This window comes from Diceros bicornis, chromosome 28 (assembly GCF_020826845.1).
Source record: "Diceros bicornis minor isolate mBicDic1 chromosome 28, mDicBic1.mat.cur, whole genome shotgun sequence".
In the NCBI taxonomy this organism is placed as follows: Eukaryota; Metazoa; Chordata; class Mammalia; order Perissodactyla; family Rhinocerotidae; genus Diceros; species Diceros bicornis.
Window position 1 is genome coordinate 38,945,505 of NC_080767.1, and position 17,586 is coordinate 38,963,090.

The 17,586-nt window shown below is 52.1% G+C and overlaps 1 protein-coding gene across 4 annotated transcripts in view; it reads right to left on the minus strand.

Annotated features, from left to right (window-relative positions):
- Positions 1-10,396, minus strand: part of RAPGEF1 (Rap guanine nucleotide exchange factor 1) — a 143,361-nt gene extending 132,965 nt beyond the window's left edge. For 2 of the 4 annotated variants that reach the window (XM_058524341.1, XM_058524340.1), the window contains exon 1: positions 10,190-10,396. In XM_058524341.1, the coding sequence (XP_058380324.1) occupies positions 10,190-10,250 (61 nt within the window). In that variant the 5' untranslated portion in view covers positions 10,251-10,396. The remainder of the gene's footprint in view (positions 1-10,189) is intronic. The other 2 variants (XM_058524345.1, XM_058524344.1) reach the window with 1 other exon arrangement.
- Between the last annotated feature and the right edge of the window lie 7,190 nt (positions 10,397-17,586).

Consider the following 17,586-nt stretch of genomic DNA (forward strand, 5'->3'; position numbering starts at 1 on the left):
GACTTTCCTTTATCTACCACGATGCGCTGGGGCCACATGTGTAGCTCAACTGGAACGCCACCACCCACTCTTCCTATAAATGATCTCTCTGCAGGTTTATTACTTAGCTGTAAAAATCTATTCCCTGGAATTCAGCTTTCTCAAATGTAGAAACAAACAAACAAAAAAGACCCTGAAAGGAAATACCTCAATAGCAGAGACCTCCCCGTCTTCTGTGAGTGCTGGGGTCTGAATTTCACTTACCACATGACCATTTTTAAAGAAATGGTCATTTTAGAGCAGAAGGGGACATCAAGTAAGAACAAAAGCTGCTGTTTATTGAGCACTTATGTGTCCAGACTCTGCTAATATGCTCCAGGTGCATCATCTCATTTCATCCTCCCTCAGCACTGTAAGGCAGGCACTGTTATGATCTTCTCTATTTTACTGATAAGGAACTGAGCCTTAGACAGGCAAAGGGACTTGCCCAAGACCCCACAACTGTTCCATGGGAGAGCTGGGATCCAAATCCACAGCTATAGGACTCAGAAGCCCATGCTCTCAGTCCCTGCTCCATACTGAGTCCATCCTCCCACTTCACAGATGGGGAGACTGAGGGCACAGAGGGCCACTGATCCAGTGCTTCAGTGCAGACCCAGAGGCCATGAGGCAGGTCCCCTAACCTCCAGCCCAGGCTCATGCTGCCTCCAATATGGACGAACATCAAGAAAAGTATGAAAGCCCAGATCAAAAGTCTCCTGCACACAACACAGGCAGTGGCCAGACTGTCAACTTCCTAAGCACACAGATGCCTCTAATCTTCTCAGTACCCTCCACTGCCCTGGCAGCCTGCTTGGCACTCAGTGAGCACTCAGCCAATGTTGCATGGAGGGATGGATGGGTGGGTAAGTGGGTGGGTGGTGAATGAGTGACTGGGTGTGTGGGTGGATGTATGAGTGGACAGATGGGTGGGTGGTGGGTAGGTGGGTGGATGGAGATATTTTAACTAAAGCCCACTTCCCACTACTCACATTCAAAGCAGATTCCCATGCAATATTTTCAGCAAACACACTTTGAAAGCCACCTCTGTAACTGAGAAACCAGAAGCTGCCTCATCAATCTGTAGGCAGACATGGAGTCACCTTCAGAGTCCTGCAGAGAGACTGGAAAGCCCCAGGGGAATCCCAGAACAGTTCCAACCAAAAACAAGGACGGTGTCTCCAAGCCAGCCTCCCTGTGGCTCTGCAGTGGACTAGCAGTAGATCCCAACTCTCCTGTGGCCAGAGGAAAACACACCGAGGAGGGAAGGGAAGCGATGAGTGAGACCCAAGTTCCCCAAGTGGCTCTACCTCTCACTCAACACATGACCTTGGCAAGTCACTTCCCTTCCTGCTGCCTCCCTTTCCTCAACCGGCAAACGGGCCCAATACTTGCTATTTCTCTCTCTTTATAAGAACAGAACTAAATAAATCATACACATATCTGAAAGTAATGCTCCTCACACGGCGCCTGGCACACAGGAAGTACTCAACAATCGTTAGCTGTCATCCTCATCTGGGAAAAGTGCTATGTAACTCCAACACCTTATAATAACCAAATAAAAGAACAAAACCTAAAACAGAGAAAACCTCATGTCTATAAAAGTGTTTTGAAAGCTATAAAGGATTATGTAAGTTGTATTGATGGGGAATAGTTAACTGCCATGCAACGTTAGTGTCATTAAGATCCAACAAACCAACCCCAAAACATCCAGCTCCCCACTTTACACTGCAGACTAGACTCACAGAGAATCAGCATTAGAAAGGGCTCTGAGATGGGTCAGTCCACCCCTTCAGGTTACAACAGAGGCACCAGAGGCTCAGAAAGATTAAGCGATTTGCTCACGAAGTAGGGGTTCCTGGCCCCTGTGAGCTGACGCAGGGCAGCCCGGAGGACCACTGTCTCCTCAGGCGCCCCTCCAGCATTATCAAGTGGCCCTTTCAGTGTAGCAGCCACCTCAGTGGCAGAGGGGTCCCTGCACATGTGGAGGCTCATTTCCACGCAAGTCACAACAGCCAATAGTATGTCATCACAGACGATGAAAATATGGATAAATGGGAAGTAGTCAAACGGGTTTTAGTCCTAACTTGGCCCCAACTCGGTATATGACCAGGAGCAAATCTCAACTATTTTGGATCTCGGGATCCCACACACAAAAGAAGAGCTCTGTGCCTCAGTTTCCCCCTCTGCAGAATGAGAACCTCTTGTTGTGAGGATCAGACGAGACCACACGTGTAAAACACACAGAGCAGAGCCTGGTCCCGGCACATGGTAAGCGCTCCATGAATGAGCACTGCTACTATTATCTGTATTTATTATTGAAAGGAGGGGCTGTTAGTGGCCAATCCTCTGACCCAGGCACAATCACCCATCTGTTTATTCACAACCAGTCACTTGAAGGAGAGAGGCGCATGTGATTACCCATAACCAGCAAATAAATACAACAACTGTTTCCAACCAGAGGTTCTGTTTGTTTGTTTTTTGCTAGTTTGGGGTCAATGAAGTGGTTATTCGGAGCCGTCACATTCCACTGGACTTCCACTGTCCTCTCCTCATTCCCCATCCATGCCTCCCTTCTCCCAAAGACTGCAAGCGTCACCCTCCTGCTCAGGGAGACTGCGGGCTGGCTGCCATTTTGAACAGTACAGTGTGTGGCTGGGAGCCCCGTCCGTCACGTCCGCACCAATGGCATAAATTTTTGAAAAGCTAGAAAGCAAACACCTGAACTCCGCCCTTTTGTCCCCAGGCCTGGGAAGCACCACCCACCATCCTGTGCTCGACAGCTCCATTTCTTTTATGCTCTAAAAGCAGGGCAGAGCTTCCAGATCACAAAACTTAATTTGCAGTAAAATGACTGTGTGGAGCCAGTGAAAAGCAAGGAGAAAGATCCCCTTTAAGGGGCTAACGGGACTGGAGGGTCTAGGCTGTTATGACAGTAACAGCATTTTAGGAAGAAGGAGACCAGACTGCAGGTCAGGACTCTTGTTCAGAGAACCATCATCCATCTTCCAAACCGCTGTCTGGAAGAAAAAAGGAAGGAGAAGGAGGCATTGTGACCACCAGATACCAGATTCCTAATCCCTTTAGGTAAGTCTCTCCACTGCGTCTTCACTCACAGAGGAGGAGGAACTGGCAAGAGACTCTGCCTAAGCCCCTTGACAAAGAAGAAAGGGGGAGCCAGAAGAACCCCAAGAGCCTACCTCTGCCAGCCCCTGACAGAGAGCGTGCACTGTGCAGTCATTCCACACACAGAGAGCTGACGGCTCAGAGGCCAGCTGGAAAAAATAACAAGTAGAGACAGAGACTCCAACCATGGCGCTCGTCAGGGGCGGCAGGCTGAGCAGAGCTGGCATGTGCCCTGGTCTGTAAGGGAAAGGCGAAACGCGAGCGAGCACTGCCAGGAGCACTCTGTCCCTGCGCACCCACAGAACCACGCAGCCAGTGCAGGCGCCAGCTCGGGGAACGCGCTGCCTGACAGTTGCCGAGTGTCGGGGTTGGGTGTGGCTTGGTCTCTCGTCATGTCCCAGAGCTCTCTCGACACAGTGTTCTGAGAATCTCAGCCTCATCACCAATTTTCAGAAAACTATACTAAAACACTGATCAATGTATATGGTTAACACAGAACCCCCAACTAACTCTATACCCTGATGAGAGTACTGGTCCTACTGGTTCACCAAGAAATATCCTCATTGGCAATTCAAAACCCAGTAGCGGCTCCATTTAAAGATAATTTTGAAGCTTGGAATCAGAAACCTAAGTTCGTTCTATGCTACTATAAGTAAATTCACGAGGCAGTAGTTACTGAGCACCTACTGTGTTGTAGGCACAGTGACAGCAACCCTGTGGGGGACCAGACAGGCGCAGGCACACCCCCTCGGGGAGTGAATGGTCTATTTAAGACTACATTTATTGATTTTTAACTTGCAGAAAGAAAACTAGGGCTTTGGTTTCTGAATGAGCTATACAATATCATTCTCCCCAAAGTGTTTATCTGGGACTTCCCATGGAATTTACCAATTGCTAGAGCAAGGAAGGCACAAGGAGGGAGGAAGCTGGTTTTGGTGGAGGAGGCTAGGTGCATCCAGGAAGTGGGTTTTCACACCGTGTTAGGTGGAGGCAGCCCCAGGACAAGCCTCAGGGGCCACAGCTGAGCAAGGAGGACTCACTGTGCCCCAAGTGGCTCCCCGTTACCCACTATCTAACAGCCTTCTTATGTGTAAAAGAGGATGGGCTGCTTTAAAACAAAACGAAACGGGGAAGCACTAATTTTAGAGTCCCTCCCTTCCGTGGCACTAATGGAGAAAATGAGACCCAGAAAAGGGAAAGAATTGCCCACAGTCACAACGCCAGGTCTCAGACTGTTAGTCAAATGGTCTAAAACAAACGACCAGAAACTAAGATGACAGATCCCTTAATAATTCACAAACCGTGGGTTTTGGTTTTTAATCATAAAACAGCCTTCGGGGCAAGGTGGGCACTGAGGCAGAGGAACACCTGTCCCAGCAGCGAGGCGCCCGGTGGGCTGGCGGGGGCCGCGTGGGTGCGGGAGCGGACAGCGCTGCCAGGCCGCTGCCCTTTCCAGCGCGTCATCTTATTATGGCAACGGGCACACACGCAGCCGGACTGAGGCAAGACCCAGCCCTGCTCAAGGCATTCTCCAATCCAGGCTAATTTGGGAAATGATTTTTCTGCAAGCTCACACATGACTCATCTTTGCAGGCCTCCTATCAGCTCTGCTGGCTACAAGGAATCCCATTCAAACCACCTCTGCCAACAGCTGCTTAGGAGACCAGGAAACAGTGGGGTTGCTGTGGTTGATTTTTTAAAACATGCTCAGCCTGTGTTCGTGCTATTTCTTATCTCTTTATAGTACTGCTAATGTTATTAGCATGATTAGTGTCACATGCAGCCTAGAGACCCCGTCAGGCCTACCTTCATTCAACTGAGATTTTTTTTTGTAAGATCAGAAAAGAAACTCAGAACCAGGAACAGGAATTAAGATAGAAAGCTACTATATCGCCAGCAACACGGGAGCCCCTCGGCAGCGCTCTGTAAAAGCCGGAAGAGGGCCGGGCAGGGAGTCGGGGACTGAGGCGAGGTCCCCGGTTCACTGGCTAGGGCTGTGGCCCCGGGCAAACTTCCCTGGGCTGTAGCTGCCCTCAGGTGCCAAATGGGGACAGTCGGCCTTGCTCTAGCCTTCAGGACAGTGGCAAGGATCAAGTGAAAGGTGGTCTATCAATGCATGCCGAAAACATAGGAAACTGCAGAAACGTTCAAGACCATTTTGATGTTACCCTGGGACTGTGACCCCAGGAGGGCCACGCTCCTGCGGGCTCTGTACCACCGCAAGGCATCACACAGTGTCTGCCAACAAGGAGGGACTTGGCGAGTGTTGCAAGAGCAAATGAATGACTAGAAGGCGCCATAAAAATGTCCTGTTAGTTGACAGGATGCATTTTGACCACAAAGATTGCGAACTGTGGAAAAAAAGGAAGTGTAAAATTTGGAGGAGTTCAAAATTGATCAAGACACAGTGACTGCTGATCTACAAGGACTCCTTCCTAGGCTAAAAAAATGTGCAGCCTCATGTGACAGTACCTGTACTTTTTATCTATTCTGAGAAAACACAATGACAAAAAGTTACTACGAACGCAGTCAGTGTAGATTTTTCTTTTTAATTTATAATAAAAGCATCGTCACAAATTTGAGGAACACAGCACTGGAGCCTGACACACCACATTTATCCTGTCCTCGTCGGGGCACTGGGTGAGCCTGCTGCCACTTCACCAGCCTCAGTGGACAGCTCGAGGCCGCAGGGAGCCTGGACAGCTGGCCAGAGGGTTCCGTAAATGACAAAACTCCTCAGCAGACTATGGTTTGCTGGGAACACAGAGTGGGGAAAGAGACTTAAAAAAAAAAAAACTGCATCATTTACATCTCTGTGACATCTGTTTCGATTGGCGCAGCCAGAAGGTAAGGCCCAGGAGGCAGGGTTTTTTGCCATATCCCAAGGACTAGAACAACTCCAGGGCTTACGAGATGCTGGATAAACTATCTGGTGAATGAAATGAGTGAATGAAGGAAGGAAGGACGAATGAGCAACTGAGACTGATGAGTGCAGTCAGTAAAACTGAAGCCACCTTCTTCCCCACCCCTGCTGCGCCCGGCTAACTCGGCTCGTCCTCCCTGTCTCACCTTGAACCTCAGTCCCTCATAGAGAAAACTCTCTGACACTCCTCCCCCATAAGTCTGGTATGGTCCCTGGTGATCTCCCCAGTGCTCCCCACACTGCCCGACCAAGGCCTGTGCCGAGGTGCAACGAGTGCCGGGCTCACCACCGGCTCCTAGAGCCTCGTACGGTGCCTGACAGGGCAGGTGCTCAGTCAGTGCTGGACGCAGGAATCAGGGAAAGAATCAACAGAGGAACAGGGCAAAGATTTCCAAGTCCAGATGAAGAGCAAACAAACATGAACAGCTTCTCTGAGGAAGGGGATACAAACTCAACGTCAACAGTCCAAGCGGGAAACAGGAACCCGCAATGTGGCTGGCAGCGGGAGTGGTGCCCCCCCACAGCCGCCTGGTAGGAACGAGGGCTCAGGGTCACCAGAGCTTCTCATTTTTCAAGAGAACCAGAAACCTGAGATTTGTGCGTGATTTCCTGATTTTTAAATATTGACCATCTATCCTTCCTTTTTCTTCAAGAATATGTGTGGATCAAACACGACACATCTATGGACTGAATCCAGCCCACAGCAACCAGTCTGTCACCTCCATTCATGGGCAAGAGCATCTGAGCTCCAGAAGCGTTAGGGCATCAACCCTCCCCACCCAACGTCTTTGCTGGAAGTGAGCAGGAGCAAACCGAGACCCAGCAGAACTGCATGCACAACCAGAACCATGTTCACTGCTCCCCAAAGTGGCCTCTGGGTGGCTGCGCACATGCCCCGCTGGTGTCGGTCTTCTAGAACAAGTCCCTCTTAGTTCTAAGGAATAGCATCCTCTCCTTGCCAGGCCTGCCTACAAGCTCACCCGGGGGCTCCCTAATCCATCTGGCTCCTCTCTCCTCCCCCTCCTCATTATCTCTGGAAGACACCAGGGAGTCTAGAAAAGCCTCCCCTCCACCCTAGCCTTCCCCCTGGACCTCCAAATTTAACCTCCTCCACCAGACCTAACCGGACAGGCCCCAACCAGCCAGTAAGCTGAGCTCCCTCCATCCTCTGGAACCCAGACTGTCTTGGTCGCCCATGCGCCCTGGAGCAGATGACTGGGGACAGCCCGATTTGAGGCTTGCCTTTCTGTGTCCCTACGAAATGGTAGGCCCTCAGAGGAGGGCAGTATGTATGCGTGCACAGTCCCCACCCACGGCCAGGCCCGCTGAATGAATAAGTAAACGTACTGAAGAGCACCATGACAGACTCAAAAAGATCTCCTCAGAGGCTAAAGGGGCCACTGCTCCCCAAGGAGGTATCAGGATGGAAGAACAGGCAAGAGTCTCGGGCCTGTAAGGGATGCATAAAGGAGGTTTCTTTTACACTCAAAAAACCTTAGATTTGGGCCCTGTGGTGTAGCGGCTAAGTGCGCGTGCTCTGCTGCTGGCGGCCCCGGGTTCGCTGGTTCGGATCCCGGGCACGCACCGACGCATCGCTTATCAAGCCATGCTGTGGTGGCGTCCCATATAAAGTGGAAGAAGATGGGCACGGATGTCAGCCTGGGGCCGGTCTTCCTCAGCAAAAAGAGGAGGATTGGCATGGATGTTAGCTCAGGGCTGATCTTCCTTACAAAAAAAAAAAAAAACAAACCTTGGATTCCTTAAACCGCTGGTCCTACTTTCAGAGAGAAGAGATTATGAACACACGTAAGCGACACTTCTGTTGCTTCAAGTCAACAGAAAATAGCAACACCCAGTAACAATGATTGTTGTTGTCAGGCTCTGTAATTTACCAGAGACTGTTCACTCACTAACAGGAGTCGCGGCTTCACCTAAGACCTCTCCTTTGAATGAAACACTCTGCTGGTGACTTAACAGTAGATCCATTTAGAAAACTCCAACAGAAACCGGGCAGGAAATCTCATCGAATGCAAAGCAAAGTCCCCCTATAGTGACCGGGAGAAACCACCGGGAAGGTGTACCCCTCACTCCAGGAGCGTCCCAATCTCCCTGGACAGCTGTGTGTGAGTCACAGCAAAAGACCTTACACCAGAAGGTCGCACCTCTTGCTAGCTGCACATGAGGTGCCAACCCTGGTCTTGCCAACCTCAGAACTTTCTTGCTCAGCTGTCTTTCACCAAATGAACCTTCCCCCTGAGCTTTCCAGAGCCCCTGGTCAGCCCCTTCCACTCTGCCCTCTTTCCCCCATCTCCACCTCCACCTGCGGTACCCTTACTTCAGGGCCAAGCACCAACACTGCCCCCTCCAGAGACTTCCCCATTCCGCTGGCTGATGAGGCCCCCCTCACCTGCACCCACAGGCCCTGACCCCCGGTATAGCACGGTCCATCAGGCCTGGTAGCCCAGGTGTTTCCCTAGGTCTGGCTCTCCCAGCCTCAGACAAGCTTCTCAGAAGGCGGGCACTTCTTTTTGCATCTACTCAGCCCCTAGCAGAGGGAGGTGCCCAAAGATAACCCAGGCTGAAATGACTGGCCTTAGGCGTCCTTTCTCCAGTAACAGAGAATGCAAGTGCAGAGTCAGCTCATTCTGAGAGGTCTGAGCTGTGGAAAGCAGCTCATGCGATGGCAGGTGGTTTTCATTTGGCTTTTTACTTTTCCATGATTTTCAAATTTTTGACAATGAACATATCCTTATAATCAAAGAAAACTCTGTTAATGTTATTTTAAAAATAAATTATCCAAGTTTCCCAACAGTACCATTCTGAGACACTACGCAAGGAGTTGCTGAGAAATGCTGCATAGATTAAACCAAGATATTTCTGGAACAGCACATGTGCAGGGAAGCAACTTATGGTCACTGGGCACAGCCCTGGGGCTCAAGAACAGTTAGAAAAATACCCACAAAGCAGCACCCGAAACCAAGGGCCCTGCCCCTGAGGAAGGCACCCAGCTGCCAGTCAGAGAGCCAGGCATCAAGGCCCGCCTGCTGCCCCCTTGCTGGGTGGCCTGCGGGAACTCATTGAACGGCCCTGAGCCTGTAAAACCAGGACCATGTTCTCTCTCACAGAGAATCTGCAAGGATTTACTAAGTAATACGTTTAAGATACTGAGCACAGAGCCGGATATATAGAAAACCCTCAAAGGCTACAGAAACGTCCTTCCTGTACTTAAACCACAGGCTGCAAGTTACACTGCCTTCTGAGTCCACTCCCCAGGCGCATCTCAGGAAAGTATCCTGGTTCAACCTGGGAAACAGCAGCAACTTCCAAAATCAATGCAACCTTCACAGCCCCCTATAAGCCTGCCCTCCACAACTCAGCAGCCAAGCTCACCTGGTACCCGGCTTAAGACAACCAGCGGTGTTCCCAGACAGGAGGCCTGGACGGGCCGCCCACCTCACCTTGCACCCAAGGATTCACCCGGCAAGGCGTCCCTGGCTAATTAAGCCCTGGGCCCCCAAAGCCCAGCGGTTATCGAATCTTTGGAGACTCTATTTCCAGCACCATGGGCAAAACCAGGTAATCGGGAGGCAGCTCTCAGGGATTTCTAGGAACACACAAAGAGATGAGGCTGCGTCAAGATTCACCACCTACCCCAAACCCAACCGACTCCCCACACGCCCTGCTTCCAGGGCTGAGCTCGATGCCAGAGGAAAACTCGGCGAGCCCCGCAAATGCCCAGACACAGCCTGCCCGCTGCCTTTGAAGCCACCGAAGAGGGCACTTCTGGTTACATTTAAACTCGAGCTGCTGAGCAGTGACACATTTTATGGCTCCGCTCCATCCGCCGTCTGAAAGGCGGCCGCACGGCCGGGCCCGGGGCGCCGCCGGCTCCGCGCGCGGCCCGGGGGCTCCGTCCGCTTCCCGGCTGCGCGCCGGGGGCTCCCAGCGCCCGGGCCGGACCCCCGGCCGCGCCGCCCCGAGCCCGCCCGCCGCCCGGCCCGCGGTGGCCGTGCGCGCCGGGACGCGGGCGGGCGGCCTAACCCGCCCGGGGGAAGCCGCCGGCGCCTGCAGGCCCGCGCGGCAGTGGCGCTGCCCTCCCGCGCCCCGCAGGCCCGCGCTCACCTGCTTTCTCGATCTTGCCGGACATTTCCGGGCTGCGCCGGAGGCCGAGGCCGCCGCTCATCGGGCCCGGCCCGGCCGCTGCGGGGCCTCCGGCCGGCGGCCGCCGCTCGCCTCGGCCCTGGCTCGCCGCGCCTCACACCCGCGCCGGCATGGCGGGCTCGCGGGCCGCGGCCTGTGCGCTCGGCCGGCGCCGCTCCCGCCGCCGCGCCCTCCGCGCCCGCCGCCGCCGCTCCGCCTCCTCCGCGCCCGCCGCCGCCCGGGCCCGCGAGCCGGCCGCAGCGCCCCGCCGCCGCTCGCCGGCCTCGGCCAGAGCGCCCCCTGCCGGCCGCCGCGCGCCCGCGAGCCCAGCGCCCCCTGCCGGCCCGGAGTCTCCGTGCCAGGGCGAGGCCCACCCCCCGCCAGCACCCCTGCCCGCGCGGAGCCTCCACGCGCGGCTCAGCGTTCTCTGCAGGCCAGGGTCTCCACACCAAGGCCCGGGACTGACCCCAGCCAGGACTCAGCAGCCCTTGCCCATGGGGCCTGACCTTCCCGCCCAAGACGCAGCACCCCCTGCTGGCCCGGAGTCTCCGCACCGGGGCCTGGGACTGACCCCCCACCCAGGTCTCAGCATCCTCAGTCCTGGAACCAGGGTCTCCAGGCGGTCCCAACCAGGACTCAGCGCTGCCTGGGGCTGGGAGCCTCTCCGACCCTCCCACCTGAGACACAGCACCTCCTGCTGGCCCATAGTCTCCACACCAGGGCTTGGGACGGGCACCCCCAACCCGGGGCTCAGTGCCCTTCCCCTGCCCAGAACCACCCCCTCACTCGGAACACTGGGCACCCTCCCAAACTCTAGGCTCCTTGCCAGGGCCTGTAACTGACCCCACCCAGATTCAGAGACCCCTGCTGGCCCATAGTCCATGCTGGGGCATGGGACTGATGGGGTTCAGGGCAGGCCACCCCAAGATGCACCACTCTGGTATGCAGATTATTTCGAGCTGAAGACAATAAAGGCTCAGAGGACCAATCCCCCCTCCTCCTACCTGGCCCTCCCAGCCCCTGCTGGTCGATTCACCTGGCCAGGCCTACGCCTGACCTCACAGGAGACTTAGTCTCCCTGCCATCCCAGAGGCTCCAGGCCTGGGACTGACCTGACCAGGGGTTCAGCCTGACCTGACCTTCCCCGCCTCTGCCCCCCCTCACCTGAGACTCAGCACCCCCTGAGGGCTGGAGCCACCTGGCCAGGTCTGAGCCTGAACCTACCCAGGGCTCAGTGTTCCCAGAGGCCAGAGTCCACTCTAAGGCCTGGGTCCAACGGGTTAGGACACAGCGCCCCCTGCCTACCCTGCTCATTTGACCCCAGATGAGGACCAATGCATCCTCCACCCTGGGGCTCAGCTGTGGGCCTTTCTCAGCATGGAGATGAGTTCAGGAAAAGTCACTGACTTAGGAATCAAACACCCTACAGAGGCTAGGCACATGTGTTCAGTGCTGTGGGTCCTACAAAAATGTGCACGGTTGATTCTTCCCTCCAAAGAGCTGGTAACTTGGGGAGTCAAAGTTAAATCATAAAATGCAGGTATAAATAACAACAAATTTTAGTAACCCAAGGGATGTCCACATGTGAAAACATCTGTCTCCTGCTCTCTGTTCTCGGCCCCAGATGAAATACAAAGTCACACAAAACCAACTCAGCTAGTTTTCCCTCCTGTTTCCCTCAAAATAGGTAAATTAGATCATCTGGCGATGGGGACAGGATTCGGGAGAGGTGCAGGAAGAGGGAAACCGTGATTGGTGTTGTGAGAGATTCTGATCTGCATCTCCCCACACACTCTGGTGGGTTCACTGATCCTGTAACTGAGAGCTGGCTACAGATGGCAGCCAAATTGCCAGAGTCGTCAGTGCCAGCCCTCTAGGGGGCAAAGGCAAAGCCAAAGATTGACAAATTCATTTCTCTTTTCGGACTGATGAATAGCTGCTCTGAGCCACAGTGGCACTGCTCAGCTCTCTCCGCAGCGGCATCGCCTGGCGATACTGGCCCTTGGCTCCAGACCCACCTCCCAACACTCCCAAAGCTGCCCCCAATCCTTCTAGGCTGCTGAGCTAAGAAGAGCCAGTATTTTTGGTCCAAAATCCTAGGTGCAGAGTAGAAAATTAGACTGAATGAACAGTAGGCCCAGTCAGGGGTTCATGAGAGGAGAACCGAATATATTTAATAAATCATAACATTAAACGACAAGCCATTTTCAAACAATAAAGTGCTTTACAAACGGACACTACTGTAAATAAGGGTCATGGAGCCTGTTTAATGAAGGTTATTCATCAAAGGAGTTTGTAGCTATAACAGAACACACACAAGGTAATGAAGCAAACAAGTTCCCAAAGCGTTGTTCTTCCCACCTTGGGGCCTTCTCTCATGCTGCTCATTCTGTCTAGAATATTCTCTCCCCTCCTCTCCACCCGGCTGATTCCTAGTCATCTTTTGCTTCTCGATTTAACTGTCACTTCTTCAGGGAATCCTTCCCCAATGCCCCCAAGGGGACCAGCTCCCTCTGCTGGTCAGGATGTTTGCTTTCACTGTAGAAACCCTGCTCAGCTGGGCTAGGGCAAAAATGGATTTGTTGGACATCGTAATTAGAAAAACCAGGGACACAGCCAGGAACAACACAGCTACCTCTAGGCTCTGACACAAGGACATCGCTCCCCTGGGTTGGCTCTATTCTCAGGTCATCTCTCTACACAGTGGCAGAGTTGGGCACCAGCAGACTCTCATTAGCTTAGTTTGAGTCACATGCCTGTCCTCAAGCCAATGACTGCAAACAAGGGGGCATAATACGTAAATTGGCCTGGCCTTGGAATTGTGCCAGTTGCCAGACAGCTCCCGAGTGGATGCCATAGAACCAGCAACTGGGAGTGGGAAAGGGTGGATGCTCAAAGCAGTGTCAGGGGAAGGGATGCTGATGAGGCAGAATCCACAGACATCCATCTCGGCATCTCAGATGGTTGAGAGCTTCGCTGCATCCTATATTTCTCCGTTAAAGCACACGCCTCCATATAGTTCTTTCATCTCTTGTCTCTGTTTAATGTCTGCCTCTTCAAGACATGTGAGGTCCATGTAGGCAGGGAATTTTTGTCATTTGTACCCATGGGATTTTAATGTATAGAGGTGACTGAGTGACGACAAGGAGAGGCCAACGCCATTGAAAAAAGAATTTATGACTTACATGTTCTGACGGGGGTCGGGGGGGGCACATCATACCACGCAGGGCCACATGGGGAGCACCAGGGTAGTCAGGAGGCAGAAGCAGGAGTGAGGGGAAAGCTCAGGCCAGAGCCTGTATTGGGGGTTCTTCAGGAAAGGCAAGGCAGGGCAGAGTCAAGAGTTTAGGACTCACCAGTGTGAATAATTCCAACAGGTTCTGGGAGTAGCGTTGGTCTCTAGTTGCCTGGCCCTGGGATGAGTTAGGGCGGGGGAAGTATTGGCTTGGTGTGTGAGTCGCTAAGGAGCTGGTTGGGGCTGTCGACTCAGGATTGGTTGGTTTGCATATGAAAGAACTGGCTAGCTCTAGAGGGCAGTCTCTCTCAGACCAGCAAGATTTTTAAGATGAAACATCATAAGATACAGAAAATGAAAATCATTAGTACGGGGACCATGTCTGGCACGTGTACTGTGGCACCAGCTCCAGAACAGAGAAGGAGCTCAGTCAGTACTTGCCTGGGTGCTGCCAGGCCTTCTCCCAACATCCAGGGAAGGATGAGTAAGAGGACCACTACCCAGCTCTCCAGACTCCACAGTGGAAGGGACAGCGAGGTGGCCAGGAGCCTGCTCAGAGAGCCTATTTGAGATGGGGCCCTTTCCAAAGGAGTCACATCCTCTTGTGGGCATTTGCAGACAACATTCAGCTATTGGGACAACAGGAACTCAGTGAGACTAGGGTAGAAAACAGCCACAGTGAGGCTGGTGGCCGTGGGGCTCACCGCAGCTTAGATTGTGGGGGATCAGTCCACTGCACCGTCCGCTCCCTGAGGACAGAGATTATTGCTTCGCTAACTACATCTTTGCTGCAGATCAGAAGAGGAGGTGGAGTCCATTAATAATAGTAGTAATGATAATGGGGGCTGCCTGTGGCTGGCATGTGCTCAGCCACTGCTTCAGCCCTCACAGTAATCCCGGGAGGGTGGGGGTCTAGATCAGGGAGTGTTGGTTTGGTCACATGTTACAGATGCCAATTTCATAATGGCTTGGCACAAAGAGGGATTTATTGAAAAGCACAGAGGTGTCTCATAGGCAAAACCAAAGGACAAGAAGTGCAGAACCTCACCAGGGCCTGCTCCGCACACATAATCGCTTATCCACCCACCCCAGGCCCCTTCCTCTGCCGCCTCAGCCAACAGACCGGAAGTAGGAAGGATGCTCATTCCCAAACCTAAGTTCCAGGAGAGATGATCTGATTGGCCCAGCTCCAGGCAGGGGTCCACCCCTGATCCAATCGGGACTGGCCAGGTGGGTGGGGTTACCCAGGAGGAACACAGCTGCTAGGGTCTGGCCTGTGGGTCTGGTTCTCAGTGAGGGAGGGCAGACACTTCCATCTTCTACAGTGAATATAAAGCCCCATTGGCTGAGTGGGTAACACAAACACGTTTCCAGTTAGTGGTCAGCTTGCTTCAGGCTCATGTTTTAACCACGTGCTATAACTTCTTTAACCCAAACTTACCTTTATGTACCCCATAATATTTCACATGTATGCTCGATCTTCATTCAGTTCAATTCAATTCAGTTCAATTCAACTCAATTCACATATATTGTATGTCCTCAGTGTACTGGGCCTCATGAGAAAAAAAAGATGAACAAGACCTCCGTCCTGGTATCTGGGAGCTTCAAGGGAGTCGAGGGGTGGAACTCTCAGGTCCCAACCAACTCGTCTATGAGACGGGCCATGATGAACATTCCAGCAGGGGGCGCCCACCATGCTGTCTGGGTGTTCGAGCATTTATTTCAACGTGGAGCAGCAGGAAAGTCCACACAGAGGAGACAAATGTTTTCGTGATTTTAAATAACGTTAGTGATTTTGTTTTCATTGAGATTTGCTCATTATTCATTCTTGCAAGCATGAGGTCCCTGTATTCCCCCAGGCCCCCAGCCAGCTTAATCCTGATCTGGTGCCAGCGCTCAGGAAACTGGGTAGATGTCCGCAGAGATCCCCAGAGAGGCAGGGACAGACGCTTGGGTCGTCACTCCACAGTCTAACTGAGGCATCTCCCAGAGGGATCCCAGCAGAGCAGGCAGCAGATCAATGCACAGTACCTTGGGCCTTTCCTCTCACAGTAGGGATTTGGGCCCGTTAACAAGACTTCTTGCTCTGGGTACTCAAAAGCTGTAAGAAACAGACGGACTTTCAATAACGACACATAAGGTACCCGCAGCCTCGAGGATCCAGTTAAAATGGGATGGTTGAGCTGACAGCCGAAACCTGCCAGGGCGAGAGGCGTGGGTGCTGTCATTCCCTCAAACAATTCAATAAACATTACAGACGGCCTGTTGAATGAGGAAATGGTGCAAGTGTAGTAAGCAGGGACTGGCAAACAGCACACACACACGCACCTCTTCTGCCCCCTAGTGAACAGTTAGAACTCTAACGCTATTTGCTCAGTCATTTTAAAAAAGCAACATACTATCATTTTACAAACTTTTCATTGTTAATCACAGAAAATATGTGCCGTCATTTAAAAAGAAAACATACAGACATATAAAATAAAAGTGAAAGTCTCCTTTTCACTCATGAGAGGTAGTACTTTGATGTATATCCTTCCAGAATTTTCCCTATTAAAAATATATCCATGCACACATTTATGGTTTTTTATAGGAATGGGTTTAAATGGTCCATGTCAGTTTGCACGACAGAGGCTGGCTGAGTGCTCACCAAGCCCGTTTGCTGGGCACACGCTAGACGACATCACAGCCTCGCCTTGCAGGTAGGTATGGACATGGGCCCAAGTTCTGGACGACGGAATGTGGCTGAAATAATGATTGCCACTTCCGGGCCCAGCCCATAAAAATCTCCGGCACCTGATCCTCTACACTGTCTCTTCTTTTTCTGCTGTGATGATGTGTTGAAGATGGAAGGAGTCTGGGTCCCTGAACGGCTGCCTGGAGCAGAGCAGGGCCCCTTCCCCTGGACCTGCATAGCACAGTAGGACTGTGACATGGGCAAGAAATGAAGCGGTACTGAAATTGCTATAGCAGTTAGTCTATCTTGTCCAGTGCAGTCTACAACTTGCATTTTTCAATAAATATAGAGATATATATAGAGAGAGCTTGAACATCATTCATGTTAATTCATATAAATCAATCTGATACTTTCTAACAGCTATATAGCATTCCATTGTATGTATGTATCAAAATGTATTTAATCATTCCCTTCTTGATGGGCACTTACATTGTTTCCAATTTGTGTGTGTGTGTGTGTGTGTGTGTGTGTGTGTGTGAGGAAGATCAGCCCTGTGCTAACATCTGCCAATCCTCCTCTTTTTTTTTGCTGAGGAAGACCCGTCCGGGGCTAACATCCACGCCCATCTTCCTTCACTTCATATGGGACACCGCCACAGCATGGCTTGCCAAGCAGTGCGTCGGGCGCCTGGGATCCGAACCGGCGAATCCCGGGCCGCCGCAGCCGAGCGTGCGCACTTAACCGCTGGCACCACCGGGCCGGCCCCTCCAATTTTTCAATGTTATAAACATGACTGCCATAAATATCAAGGTCAGTATATCTGTGCGTTCATGCTAGTGTTTCTGTAGAGCAGGTTCTTATGCCCTATCATTTTAGGTAAGAACTCAGAAAGACAATAACTTGGGCAGTGGAGAACGATCTGGAATAATCATATTTGGTTATGGCATACATTTGGAAAGCTAATAGAGTGCAGTGTTTAAGATCCTTGAAGAAAGAAAGAACCAGGTCCAAGCTATGGTTCTGCTACTTGCTGAGCAACCTTGTACAAGTCACTTAACTTCTCTAAGCCTCAGTTTACCCACCTGTGAAATGGGAGTAGTACTAGTGCCTGCCTCATATTGGTGTTTCATCTGTAAAATGGGAATAATAAAATGGGCGTAGAGTACCTATCTCATAAGGTGATCAAGGCTGAATAATGAATGAATGAATGAATGGACAGTGAGCCCTGAGAGATGAATACAAATGAAGTGAGCCTTACGACTGCCCCAGCTTAATGCCTAGCAAGCTTCCAGGCTGCAGTACAGGGAGGGGGGACCCAGGGAGAGCCTGGTGGACTTCCTGAGTTGAGGAGACAGAGCTGAGATTCCAGGAGACCAAGGTAGCTGAGTTCATAGGACAGAGTGTAGGAGAGCGGAGATGCACAGAGAGCTGCGAGGCCACCTCTGTGAAACTCAGCATGGGGTAACAGAG